Below are 13,077 nucleotides of genomic sequence, written 5' to 3' on the forward strand. Positions count from 1 at the left end.
TGCCTCGGCTCCGTTATTCCTTTAAAGCCGTCAGAGCTTCAGCATGCCGGGGTTTGCGCAGACCGGGAGAATAACATTTACGGTATGTCTCTGTAAAATTAATTTTGAATCAATTAAAATTAAAAAAAGATTAAAAAAACAATAAATTGACAACTTTGTAACCTTAGATGTGGGATTTAGTGTATCTGAATAAATTCCAAAATATAATGCAGTTGTCAGGCTGTTGGAAATATTTACTTACTCGAGAGAAAAATACGCACAAAAGTTTCTAATGTGCATTAATTGTCAGTTTGAAAAGCTCACTCACAGGAGAGGTTAAAGCATCTGCCATGCTAAGATTCATTCATAGGGGGCGCCAATAGTGTGTATGTGTGTATGCGTGTATGTGTGTGTGTGGATGTCAGGCATTTACAGCTGTGGTGCAGCTCTGATTTTTCAGCCATTCAGTAACACTTAAGAGGTTTGAATGTCCTCATCTGCTATATGTCTCTGTGTTTTGTTTTTTTTTCTTTGCTTGTGTGTGTTTTTGCCTTGCAGCGAGCAAGCTATGTCCAGTGCCTTTGCATGTGTGTGTGTGTGTGTGTGTGTGTGTGTGTGTGTGTGTGTGTGTGTGTGTGTGTGTGTGTGTGTGTGTGTGTGTGTGTGTGTGTCCACTGCTCTGCAGGCTGCTGTACATGACCCTGCCTGATCTGTATATGGTTTAAGCTCATAAACCGTGACCAATCCAAGCATAAGGTGATTATTTCAAGCTTTGATACTGTGGTAGCAACAAGAGTGCAGCCCTCCAACAGATGACATATAAAAGAATGGAAACAAAGCCAGTGGTGGCATGTAACTAAGTACAGTTACTTGAGTACCACAGTGCATTCATAGCTATATGTATTGCTTTGCAGAATAATACTTTACATACAAAAATCTTGTAAAATGTTATATATTTTTTGAGCCAAAAAAATCACCACTTTGACCATCTAGAATATTAAAATGCTTTTTATAAAATAATTTATCAGTACATCATCATGTATAATAATAAAACACTAGAAGGGATCGGTCCCCATGATGAGTACTTTTAAAACTCCCACGACCGTACAAAACATGATTTTATGTACTTTATTACTCATGACCTTATTAACTGTGGGACAACATGAACCTAATTTATGCTTGTATGCAGGTCATATGATGAACATATAGTTTACCTTTATTTACCTCAAATCTTGGCATTTTCACGTCATTCTGCAGAACCGTGGCTTCAAAAGGCTGCAAATAAGTAACATCAATCTGAGTTGCATATTTGATGTTTGCTGAGTTTTATAAATGGACAGTAATCAAAGGGATGGAATACTATAGTAAACAGGTTTCATGCAGGCCAGATGAAAGTCAGAGTGAAATTCAGCCGCAAGATCTGCTGCTATCAGTCCATGCAATCAGCCTTGCTCAAAACATGGAGGAAATCCACCAGCTGAACATAATTCAAGGTGACCTGCCCATATGTTATTCAGCGTGTACAGAAAAAAATGCACCTCATGTACCTGTTCCTCACACATACAGTAAAGCAGCGGCCTCTGAACTCATTGTTAGGACGTGTGACATAGTTGGGCCTGTTCTAGTCGTTTGTCAGTGCTACAAAGCAGACCTTAAAATAAGGACACATACCGCACATGTAAGTGAGAAAATTCCTGAGTAATTACATCTGTAGTGTTTTTAGCTCCACTATTAATTGGTTACAGATGAGAGAGGGAATACAGGCACAAAATGTCCAAAATACCTCAAAAGAATAACAGCAGGAGAGGTGAGGTGTACAGTTCCTCTTTGCTGTTGAAATTTCTTGGAAGCCAGTGTCAAATTGGTTGCCAACAAGCCCTGGCGTACTGCCGCCTGTTAACAGACAGGTCTACAGCAGAGCAGCGCACAGTGGAATGCCAAACATTTGTTTCATAAGCTGAAAAAAACCCTACTGATTTTCCTCCCTCTCCTCCGCTAAGACCTCTTCGGAAGGGGGTCTCTCAGCCACCTGTGCATATTCAGCATAGCAGAGGAGAGCGTCGGGCACAGGGAGTAATGTACTGAAGGAATGTCGTCCCGCCGAGCAGCCACTCAATAAAGAGGGAGTGTGAAGAATTTGCCTTTACACACACAGGATATTACTGTACATGTGTTTAACATAACCTGCTGTCAAAGACTACACTGGCCAACCGCAATTGTCAAGTCCTAATCCAGGGCAATTTTCCACTGTTTTAAGATGATTAGGACAAATCGGATACACTGGCTTGAAGCTCTAGGAGTGCTCAGCATTGGCTCCAGCAGTTGAGCTATAGCTTACTGCAGGCTAAATATAAAATAGCTACTGAGTGTCTGCTTCTGGGTGTCACACATGTTCTCAGTTTCATCTTGTAAAAGCCATTGGTTACTATTATTATTATATTTCTATCCCCGTATTTAGCATCATAACAAAGCAACTTTACTTATTTAAGACAGTCAAGTTCTCACCTCTAGTGGTACGTTTTAGCCACGCAGATAGTTTTGGCTAAGTTCCTCACAGCTCTGAAAAATATAACTTCAGAAAATGAACGCCAGCATATCAGTTGCGTGTGATATATCAAGTTCAAAGCGAAAAACTTGAATCATGAGCAGGAAGAAAATAATATAGTTTGTATGATTGACGTATGACCAGAACTGCTTTTGTTAAAAAGTACTGATGTGTCGCATGTAATAATGCTTCTTTCCAAACTTCTGGCTCTGTTAGCGGGGTCTTGCCCGTGTTGAGTGTAGATAGAGGGGATTGTGTTACTGTAGTGATAGAGAAAATCACAAGAATCTGCAACAAGGGCCAAAGCTCACAGATTGAAAAGCACAGTTTAATCAGCTGGAGGTCTGCAGAACATGTCCGGGTCAACCCAGGAGAAGGATGTGTGTGTGCCTGTGTGTGTGTGTGCCCCTCACTTGCAAACACCAACCAACTCTTTCCCCATCCTCACCTGGAATTTGGGATGGCAGTGGGGGTCTGCTGTGTCTGGGGAGAGCGTGTGTGTGGATACATATCGTGTGGAGGTGTGTTGGAGTAAGAAGGGAGGGGTGGGACTGTTTAGGAATGAGGCTGCTGCAGATCACATGACACGTCTGGTACGGTCACTGCTATTCTTTTTTCCCCCATAGTCTCATGACTGTCTCTCATATAATTGCCCGTCTGAGGGCCTTTCGAGCAGACTGCCATTGCAGATGAATTGGACGCAAAGGTCTCTATTATGATTAATATGATCATCTTTTCCCTTTGATTCTGTGCTGGCTGGCACCCACGCGGAGCTTCGGCAATTATCCGATTATTAGATGTGGTTTGAATGGTGGACAAAATAAAGAGCCAAAAGGGCAAAGGCCACCTTTCATCTAATTCCAGGGTCGGTTAATTATTTTTTTGGAGTGGTCTGTTCGTGGAGCTGTCACGGTCCCCACTTCTGGAGGCTTGGCCCCCGAGGCAGTCCAAGGCTGTAATTAGGTCTGAGCAAAGTGGAGGATGGAGAGAGAGGAACTCTCAGCACTCAGCCTGACGGATTGCAGAGTGCTCGGAAGTGGGCTGAGAGTGGCGCCGTTCACTTCGGGCCCCGAATCCCCCCCAGACAGTATCACTTCCTATGTCTGTATTTCTCTGTCTCGTATAGGCACATTAGGACTTTTGAACATGTATGTACATTCACTCACATGTGCAAAGCATATTGACTCTTTCATTCGCTCTGTCACTGAGCCTTGTTATTCAAAGAGCTATAGTAAATTAATTCTATGGAAAGCATGATTGTCATGTGTGCGCTGCCCTTAAAACTGTTTCTAATTGAGTACAAAGTACTTTTTCATTCATGCTTCATTTATCATTTTTTTTCTTCCAGCGTTTGAGGCCCACAATCAAATGATTTAAATACAAATGAAACCAACAGCTACATGTAATTTATTCCTGCACGGTGATGTGTCATTTTCTCACTGACACCAACACACCATTACTCATTGTAAACAAAGACAAAATTATAGCTGGCGGAGGAGGGAATATCTCTTGCAGATGCAGGGCCTTCAATGCTCCATTTATTTCATAACTGATGGAGGTCTGTGGCTGCAACACGTGGTTTGATGCAGAAATGAAGAGAACAGACGTTGTTAGCATGTAAAAAGTTTCACCCAGTTCATCTAATTTACTTTCTACGGTATCAGCATGCAAGTCTGATAAGCTTTAGTATTTTCTATCTATCTCCTTCTCCTCTATCTCCCTCTACTTCTTCTCCCCCTGTTTCTTCATCTCCTCCTCCTCCTTCATCTTCCTCTTTTCTCTGTAGTCAGGGAGTATCTGGAAACATCATGGGACTCCCTCAACTAATTTGACCCACATACCAGCAGCTATGGTGGGTTGACTGCACAGGACACCTCCCACCAACCTATGGTGTTTGTACCATGTGTGAGTTGTGTCAGCATCCACTTTTATATCATTAGCATTTGGAGCATGTTGGCTTGCATTAATGAACGACTCATTAATGACAGTTTTACATAATTTTGAAACGATTCTAAAACAAAATCAAAGTCCATACTGCATTTCTCATTAGCGATTAATGATCCATTGATGGTGTTGGGCATCTTCTTAACCTGACCTCAACTATGGCGTGGCCTATTATGAAAGCCCGCAATTAATCCTGCAGTGCGTTTTGAGGTTTCAGCGTCTGCTGAAAACCAAACAGGGGCCTCAAATTGTGCAGCCATCCCAGAATGCACTTTCTATTTTTGCTCCCCAACCTTTATTCTGCCTCAGAGGAAAAGAGATGAGCCCTGCCCCTCTAATTAAGTGGCCGTAAAAATGCTGCAGAGCTGGGGTGCCGGAGGAATGAGAATGAGCTCTGTCAGCCTGATAAACAGGGCCTTTCACCTCTGCATTATCTGCAACGGGAAACTTGATTGGCTTCAGCCAGCTAGTGTAAATCTGTGAAGTTTATTGGAAAGCTGCTATTTGTTGAGACAGGCATACTGTGACAGCCTTAATCAGTGTCCGTTACGGGTTCTTGCTCAGGTCAGGAATGTCAACACAATAGCAGTGATTATATTGCAGACACTCATCAGCGGCTGCCATGTGCAGGTTAAGGGTTCGAAAATAAGCTCTAGTCTCAGGCAATTTCTTGTCTGTTCTTCTAAGTGCATCCTCCTACATCATTAATTATCTTGCTAATAGTAAATATTAAGACATATAAATCAAGTTTGATGGGGAGTCATTGCAATACAGAGTTAGACCTACATAGCTCTCATGCAAACTGTTATTACCCATGTGAAATACTGTCTCTCCTGACAGGTTCCTCTGTAGTCTAACGTTGCTCTGTTTTCTGGACTTTCCCCGTCTTCTTTTATTTTGAGACCACTCTGCACTAAATAACAGAGGAAGACGGGCTCTGGGCTCTCTGCAGTCGCCACACCTGGGCCCTCACTTCCTTCCTGCCCTCCCCGGGAATTCTTCACTTTCACCACCTGCAGAGGGACAGTAGTGAGGGGGGAGGAGGGAGGGTCTAACCCATTACACCTTTCCTCCCTCCTTGGCCAAGCTCTGCAATTTTATTCCCTCTCAGCACCATTGGAGCAACTTGTCCAGGCTTGTGTGGAGGTAAAATCCTCTTTTACTGCACCTTACAAATGAGACAGCGGGCATGTGTGTGCTGGAATCTGTGCATATGCACTAAGTGTGTGTCTATGCATGTGTGTGTCAGCCTTATTTAAAGATATGGCAGTGGCCCACTCAAGTCTGTCACCATTACTATTGCACCTTTAAGCTACTGCCAAGTAAGTTAATTTTGACTGGGATAAATAAGCCACGTCACAAAACAGCTCCACTCATGTGCAGGTTCAAAAGTGTTGTGTTGCTAGTGTCCTCTGCTGGCTGCAAGTTGAACTGAAGCTATTCACTTTTCTACAATAACACTAAAGCAGAGTTTCCTCATCACTGACCCCTGGGCAGTAGTGTCATGATATTGTATTGGGAGATTAGCTACTGAAGACACTGAAGCTAGAAACCAGCCTGTGACTGATACTCCAGTTGTTGTGGCTTGCATGGTGCCTTTGGTTCAGCTCAGTGTGCTTAACCCCTTAAACAGCAGCCTGCTGGTGAGTCATTAAACACACTTGGTGTGCAGCCAAACATTATAAAAACCCACAGAACTGTATTTAAAATCCTATTAGAGACCAAGAGTTTCCAAAATGTAGCAGATATGATCCTGATGCACAAGACATCTACAATATTTCCACATATTTCCACCCAGTGTGTCAGAGAGCTTCAGTACAGAGCTGGAACATACTCATACAGAATACAGAGGCCTGCGTGATGCTGCAGAGAGAGTGGAATAGGATGATTTTAGCAATTAAAAAAACTAAGAAACAAATGTATAAAACTGTATGTTAACAGATACGTTCAGCATGATCTACACATTCACTTTCTTGGTAATTAACGTTAGCGAGATTATTGGTTCCCAACCTAGAGTTGCCAAAACTTCAGAGGGGGCTTATTGATTTTAAGGGGTGTGAGAAAACACATTCAAAATATACATACACTAGGACTAAATCTCATCAACTCTGAGGAAAACAAAGCAAAACTGTTCTTTCTAAAGTTTAGATTGCCCCCTAAGATACAAATAGTGAACTAATAGAACAACGGGCAATCTCTGATGCAATGGTTAGAGGAGACACACTTTCTACAGTTATTCCAATCACTATTTGGGTTAATTGGACAGTTATCAGTTGTTTTGTACTGTTGTTATGCATTAAATAAAAAATAATATCTATAAAATACGTCACTTAGTCAGGTCGGGAGCCACTGAGCTAGATGAAGGTTGATGCCACGCTAATGTCTGTATGCCAGCTAAACATGAAGCTACCGCCAGCAGCCAGCTCATTTAGCTGAATAAATTATAATAAAGGTTTCCTTTTGTTTTATTTACAGAACACATCAAAACAATGCAATATCAATATACAAATAAACTGTTCACATGTAGCATGTTATACACAGAGGCACAGTATGACATATGAGGTACAGATAATAGGTCACGATAACAAGATAACAAATGTGTACATAATCAATGTAAGAATAGCAACAGAGCTGTATTGTGGTGGTAGGTCCCTCTCTGGATAAAATGGCGAGTTTTACTGTCTCAGCTTGAGAAAGCACATTTTATATGTAACTGACAGACGACGAATGGAAGATGTGTCAAATCTTAAAATTTCCATGTGCGACACTGAGTACTTCTCTCTTCTAAGAACTTGTAACACAATTACAGCATTTGCTCTCTCCATATAGCAGCTTGTGCCTTTTTTATTATTATTAAAATGTACAAAAGTGAGGATACTGGAACACTTTTGATACTGAAACACTGCAGTGCTGTTTGTGGCCATGAGCCCCCTAAAAGAAGACAAAACAAAGCCAGAGTTTGGCAGCTGAGCCGTTCGCCACGTGTTCTATCTTCTATGCAAAGCACTGACATGTTTTTAACAAGTCAATATATATATTAGGGTTTAATTAAAATATTTTCTATGGTTTCTCTCATTTCAACACACACGCTTGCACACTTTCATCAAAATGTTACCGACAGCTATAAAAGTGGTCATAGGCTATTCACATACATCTTAAGAAGGAAGTTATATTCAACAGGTTCAGAGAAGCCTCATACATGCTGCACATGTACAGACGGCCATGGTTTAAAAAAATAAAATTTTACATTGCATAGATAAAATAAGATAATCCTGTATGTGTCGTTGCCTATTTCCAAAATCCAAATTATACATATTTTCTGCACTGCTTTTACACATTTTTAGCTCCACCACAAAATACTGCATGGTGAACAGATGCAGCACTACATCCACTACAACTTTACAGACTGTTAATAGCTTGAATAAAGTTTGTTTCGGCTAAAAATAAGGAAAAAAATTACATGCAACAAAGTAGGGTTTTCTTGATTTGTCCATAAAACTGCTATGCAGGAACAAGAAAAGCAGCTTTTGTGTTATGTATTAAAATATGTTGAGATTATATTGAACTGTATAAGACATTACAGTTGTAAACCAGTAAAAAGGGATTACACATTTCTTAATATTTAGTTGTTTTCTTACTTGGCTACTTTACAGTTCATTTTACAACAAAAGAGAAATGAGAGGGAATTTAAATTTTTATATTAGAAGAAGTCATTAAAAATGCCCTGGTGCTGCTCAGTGGTCATTATGTATGTAACATCCAGTTAATATCCAGGGTTAATGTCCAGGTTATCACCATCCTCAGTCCTTACATTTTGTCCTTTTTCAGCCTTTCAGTCTTTATTTCTTGTGTCTGCTCTCAGTAAAAGTCTGTCCATGTGATCAGCTCAGCCCGTAGCGGGCCTACTTACTCTTCTGTGAGCCAATCATCACCTTGGAAACAAAGTTGACAATGGCGCTCGCTGGCTGCTCGGGGTCATGCTCCGCAAACAGGTGACACACATTGTCCATGGAAGTGCCAGTTTTCCTCGCCACAAAGCCAAAGATCCTGCAGAGGTGGAGTAAAGTGCTTAACAACAGCGCTGTTATCTGCCTCAAACAGAGCACGTCACTTTCAAAATCACTGCTGGTAAAATAATAATAATTTACTTACTTTGCTGAAGGGCAGCCGTCTTTCTTCCACCTGTAAGCAGCGCAAAGAGGATAATTGTGTTATTGGTCTGTTAAAGACACTGAAGCTTGTTTTCCACATTCAAAATTAGCACTTAAATTGACAGTTGGTTGGAGTAATGACAGATTTTCACAACAATAGCCATGACCAGCACTCTGGAAACTGTCAAATGACAACTTCAAATCAGCAATACTCACTTTCTATCTTGAGGGTCCAATGCACAAAATATGACCGTGTTGACATTGTAATGCCTCCTGAAGAAGAGCCTAAGGAGAAAAAAAAGACAGAGGGGTTAGTTATTGTGAGGACAGGGTCTCTATGCATGTGTGTATGGTGTGAATATGCCTGTGTGGTACTCACTTCCTCTGGTTGTCAGTGAGGGTGATTCCCTGGGAGGACACCTTGAAGTGGACAACAGTGGAGGCTGGTGGAGGGTTGGAGCTCAGAGTCATGCTGGTGGCTTTCTGCACCGCCTGGACGCCTGTTAGCGACTCCATCTCCACGGAGCACAGGTACCACACGTTACAGGCTGCAGGGACGCACAGATTGAAATCACACTCGGATCACAACTGAGTCTAAATTACTGCAGAGCAACTGACTCAGCCCCACGGTCCATAATAACAGGACAAGGAAAATGTGTGCATAAGCAGGGATGCACTCATTTCCAAAAGTGTCACAGAAATGCCAGTGTTTATGTACGGTGGCATCATTGCTTTGTCATAATGTCTATTTAAAGCACGTGATCTTAGATGCCTGATTACCTGCACCCTGTTTTAGCAGCTCAGCAGCAGAGTTGGTGACTGATTGTGAGGTAGTCTCCACAACATCTTCAAGAGGATCTAGGGGCGAGAAAAGCAAAAACGTCAGTGAGATTATTTAGGAAAAACCCTCAACAGCTACATCAACAAATGATGGCCTGACAGCTGAGCAGACAGGCTGGCAGATAGGGGCAGCCGCAAAACCTAAATAGTGTTCATTTTCTATTCTGAGCATAATCTTCCTCTACTGTGTGTCGAACATTTACCTCTGTCGGGAATGATGAGCTTGCAGGGCAGGGCCAAGGGAGTGATTGAATGTTGGCAGACCAGCGCAGTTAAGCTTCCTGTCAAAGAGTAGGATATGAAATCAATATTACAATGGGATTTGATGCTTTATTACCACATTAGTGTCTTGTTTTTAATACTTTAAGATGCAGCCACAACAACAACAGCTTCAACACTTGCTGAGAGTTTCTTGTAGTGCACTTAACAGCATAAAAACATGAAACTACAGGTCAGAGGAGAGGAAAATGTCATGACTGTGCATTAAAGGGCAGGCTATGGATAAACTGCCCTGTGCATTAATCGGTCATCTGTCTGCAGACAAAATGACCCATCAGCAGCCAGTGGTACCATGCATCAGGGACCAATAGAGGGCAGTGTGGTGCATGGAGTCTTTCACATTTGTGCAGTACAGCCAAACAGCCAGGAAGTGTCACTCTTGTCAACCAGTGATTGGAGAGGTTAGGTACTCACCAAAATAAGGCTCGTTGGGGCAACCCTTCAACCGCACTCCTTTCTGTGTGCACTCAATGAGGAAGTGGCGAACTAATTCATTGGATAGATCGCCTCCTGGACACAGAAGATACAGAAAGAGATAAGAGACGTGATTTATTCCCCATAAGAGTCTGTGATCTATCTGAGCAAAACCATCCCGTACTTGACAACCAAGATGTACTCTGACCTAAATAATAACTCCCGAGCATTTATCTCAGCACAACACGTAGTTTCCCAGCCGTGAGGAGTTACATAAAACATATTAAATCGCTACATCCAATCTCTCCAGAGATTAATGGGATTATGATTGAACAGAAGCGCCTCTGAGGGGGCAGGAGGAGTCTGTGTGAGGAATGTCTTCACACAAAGACTTGGAGAAAGGCTCGCTCCTTAAGGTGGGTTGGGTTTCACACTTAGAAGGAGCCACAATGCCTTAAGCTGAAAGTGCGGAGAGGGACCGTGTCATGATGTCACCACAGGTGCTGTTGGACTGCAAAGGGGTGACGGCCAACAAAAGGACAGGTGTGAGCGGGGGATACAATGAAAGGGTTGAACGCTGTGTGGTGGGTTGATGCAGGAAGGGCATAAGGGCATCATTTCAGTCCTCATGTGCTGCTTTTGCCAGAAAATAAACCTTATAAATAGTCCAACTGGTTTCTGATACTCATTGCGTGGCATTTAATGTCCCCTGGCCCTGTTTTGAATCCGAAAATGTGATGGCTGACTCTCTATCATCACTCAATCAGCCTTTGTTTTCATGTTGAAACGTGGCCAGAGAATGTTTGGCCAGATTCCTCTAGAGACTTTGTTTTGTTTCCAAAGAATCCTTCCCTGTAATTCCTGAATATGCTAAACAAACACACTCGGAAGTAAATAACCGAGCTGCCTGTTTTGACCCCAGTTGCTGGATATTACATCTACAATGCTGATGCCAAAAAAGTTGAAACGCTGCGTAAAATGTAAATAAAAACAGAATGCAGTCATGGACCTCACTCCATCCTCGCTCATGAACGACTGAGCCTTCCAAAGAAGGTCCTTTCATACCCAATCATGTTACTATCACCTGTGAAACATTGTACTGCTTTCAATTGAGTATATGTCACATTCTGCTTTATTTCTGTTATACACAACGTCCAAGTTTTTTTGGATTCAGGGTTGTATATCAGACAGAGCTATGTGGGGCAGAGAGCTTCCCAGGAGAAGGCTGTGGGATCAGAGGAGGCTTATGGACCTGCCATACCCTTTGTTAAGGGTTGAAACACTAGCTGTACAACTAAGACTATCAAGCAAAAGGGGTCTGTTTGGCTTCGTCATGATGATGCCCAGGAGAGAAACACAGAGTGAGCAGCTCTCACACACAAACAGAGGGAGGGACTCATGTTCCAGCGTGAAGGTGTGTACAGTGGGCTGTAACTGTAGATGGCTTTGTGTGTGAATGTGTGATTCCCAGGATGTCTGTACTACTGAACCAATGTCTGATCGCATCACTGTAATAACTGAAAGAATAATTTAACTTTGCGAAAAATACACTTATTTGCTTTCTGTCCAGTACTAAGCAGAGGAGGTTGGTTTAATCGTAAAAAACAACTTGTTGTTTAAGAGTAGAAGAAGAGAAGAAGAAGAAATCTTAAATAACAAACTGCTGCTTTTACATTTACGCTCCTGAGAATGTTAAACAAACAAGACACTCAGAGCGAGGTTAGCTGTTTCCCCCAGCTTCCAGGCTCTGTGCTAAGCTATGCTAACCACATCGTGACTTCAGCTCTGTATTTAACCCACAGACACGAGAGCGGTATCAATACGCTCACTGAAAGACACATGCACTTTGCAACCTTACCTTTCTTGGTCTGTTGGAGAACTGAGGGTGGAGGAGTAGCCACCTTCATTGCCAGTCCATACGCCCCTCTGAAGGAATGGCTGTCCCGCACGATGAAGCAGCCAGGATCCTTGTCCTTCAAGACTGAAATGGCTGCATGAAGGTAAACATAACTGTGAGGCAGCTCTGTAGTAGAGAAAAAGTTTCCTTTTCTTAGAATGAAAGTGGACACTGGAAGCCTACCTTGATCCCTTGAGATATCTGGCTTGTACCAGAACTTTGATGTATCCTGCACAAATTTGACAGTAACCTGCTTGCTGGAGAGCACATCTGGAAAACACATCGGACATTGTTTATATGTGTGCAATTATCAAACCATGTGACACCAATGGGGACTGTAGCTCACCTGGCAGAGGTGAGGCTGTGCCGGGCATCTGAGCCGAGAGGTCAGGCAAAATGTTGGGGAAGGGAATACTCAGGGAGCTCCCACTGTGGGGACTCGAGAACCCGCTGAGGGCCGGAGACGCCGTTCCCAGCGAATGCTCCCCATCTGACGCCCTCTTCTTCTCAGGCAGAAGTGGGGGCTGCATCTGGGGCAGCTGCAACTGATTCTGCCCATCCACGGTGGTCAAATGTTCCCTGTCCACGCCTCCATTTCCCAGCAGAGACGAGGTGGAGTTCGGACAGTCCGTGCCATAGCCGAGACCCGAGTCCTCCTGCTCGTCAAAGCTTTGAGCGGGACTGCGGTTGAGAGCGTATCGAGCCATACGGCTTCGCTGGATGCTGCGAGGAGAGCTGTGGGCGTTGGGGGCAGGGTGGATGTGGGGGTGGTGCAGGGGAGGAGAGTGGTGGCCGTATTCCAGTGACATGGAGTGCTGCGCTGGTTGTCTGGCAGAGGGGTAGCTGCTCAGAGAGGAGTGGCGGCTCAGGACGGGATGCTCTGGCCAGGACTGACTGATGGAAGAACTTCATGAAAAAGAAAACAAAAGTCATAAGCAAACAGTAAATAAAAATTCACCATTTTTTGCCTCTTCTGGGACAAGTGACCTTGCTTCACGCATGTCATTACTTGTTTGCTAAATCAGTTT

At 43.0% G+C, this 13,077-nt stretch overlaps 1 protein-coding gene across 2 annotated transcripts in view; it reads right to left on the reverse strand.

Moving 5' to 3' along the window:
- Positions 1 to 6,917: 6,917 nt before the first annotated feature.
- Positions 6,918 to 13,077, reverse strand: part of LOC139338768 (tensin-3-like) — a 33,087-nt gene continuing 26,927 nt past the window's right edge. Inside the window, exons 18-27 of one of the 2 annotated variants that reach the window (XM_070974029.1) lie at positions 12,396 to 12,955; positions 12,233 to 12,319; positions 12,011 to 12,142; positions 10,153 to 10,248; positions 9,663 to 9,740; positions 9,400 to 9,477; positions 8,999 to 9,167; positions 8,836 to 8,904; positions 8,621 to 8,650; positions 6,918 to 8,515 (exon numbers count right to left, since the gene is read on the reverse strand). In XM_070974029.1, the coding sequence (XP_070830130.1) occupies positions 8,371 to 8,515; positions 8,621 to 8,650; positions 8,836 to 8,904; positions 8,999 to 9,167; positions 9,400 to 9,477; positions 9,663 to 9,740; positions 10,153 to 10,248; positions 12,011 to 12,142; positions 12,233 to 12,319; positions 12,396 to 12,955 (1,444 nt within the window). In that variant the 3' untranslated portion in view covers positions 6,918 to 8,370. The remainder of the gene's footprint in view (positions 8,516 to 8,620; positions 8,651 to 8,835; positions 8,905 to 8,998; positions 9,168 to 9,399; positions 9,478 to 9,662; positions 9,741 to 10,152; positions 10,249 to 12,010; positions 12,143 to 12,232; positions 12,320 to 12,395; positions 12,956 to 13,077) is intronic. The other variant, XM_070974030.1, reaches the window with a different exon arrangement.

The sequence above is a fragment of the Chaetodon trifascialis genome, chromosome 11 (assembly GCF_039877785.1).
Source record: "Chaetodon trifascialis isolate fChaTrf1 chromosome 11, fChaTrf1.hap1, whole genome shotgun sequence".
Lineage (NCBI taxonomy): Eukaryota > Metazoa > Chordata > Actinopteri > Chaetodontiformes > Chaetodontidae > Chaetodon > Chaetodon trifascialis.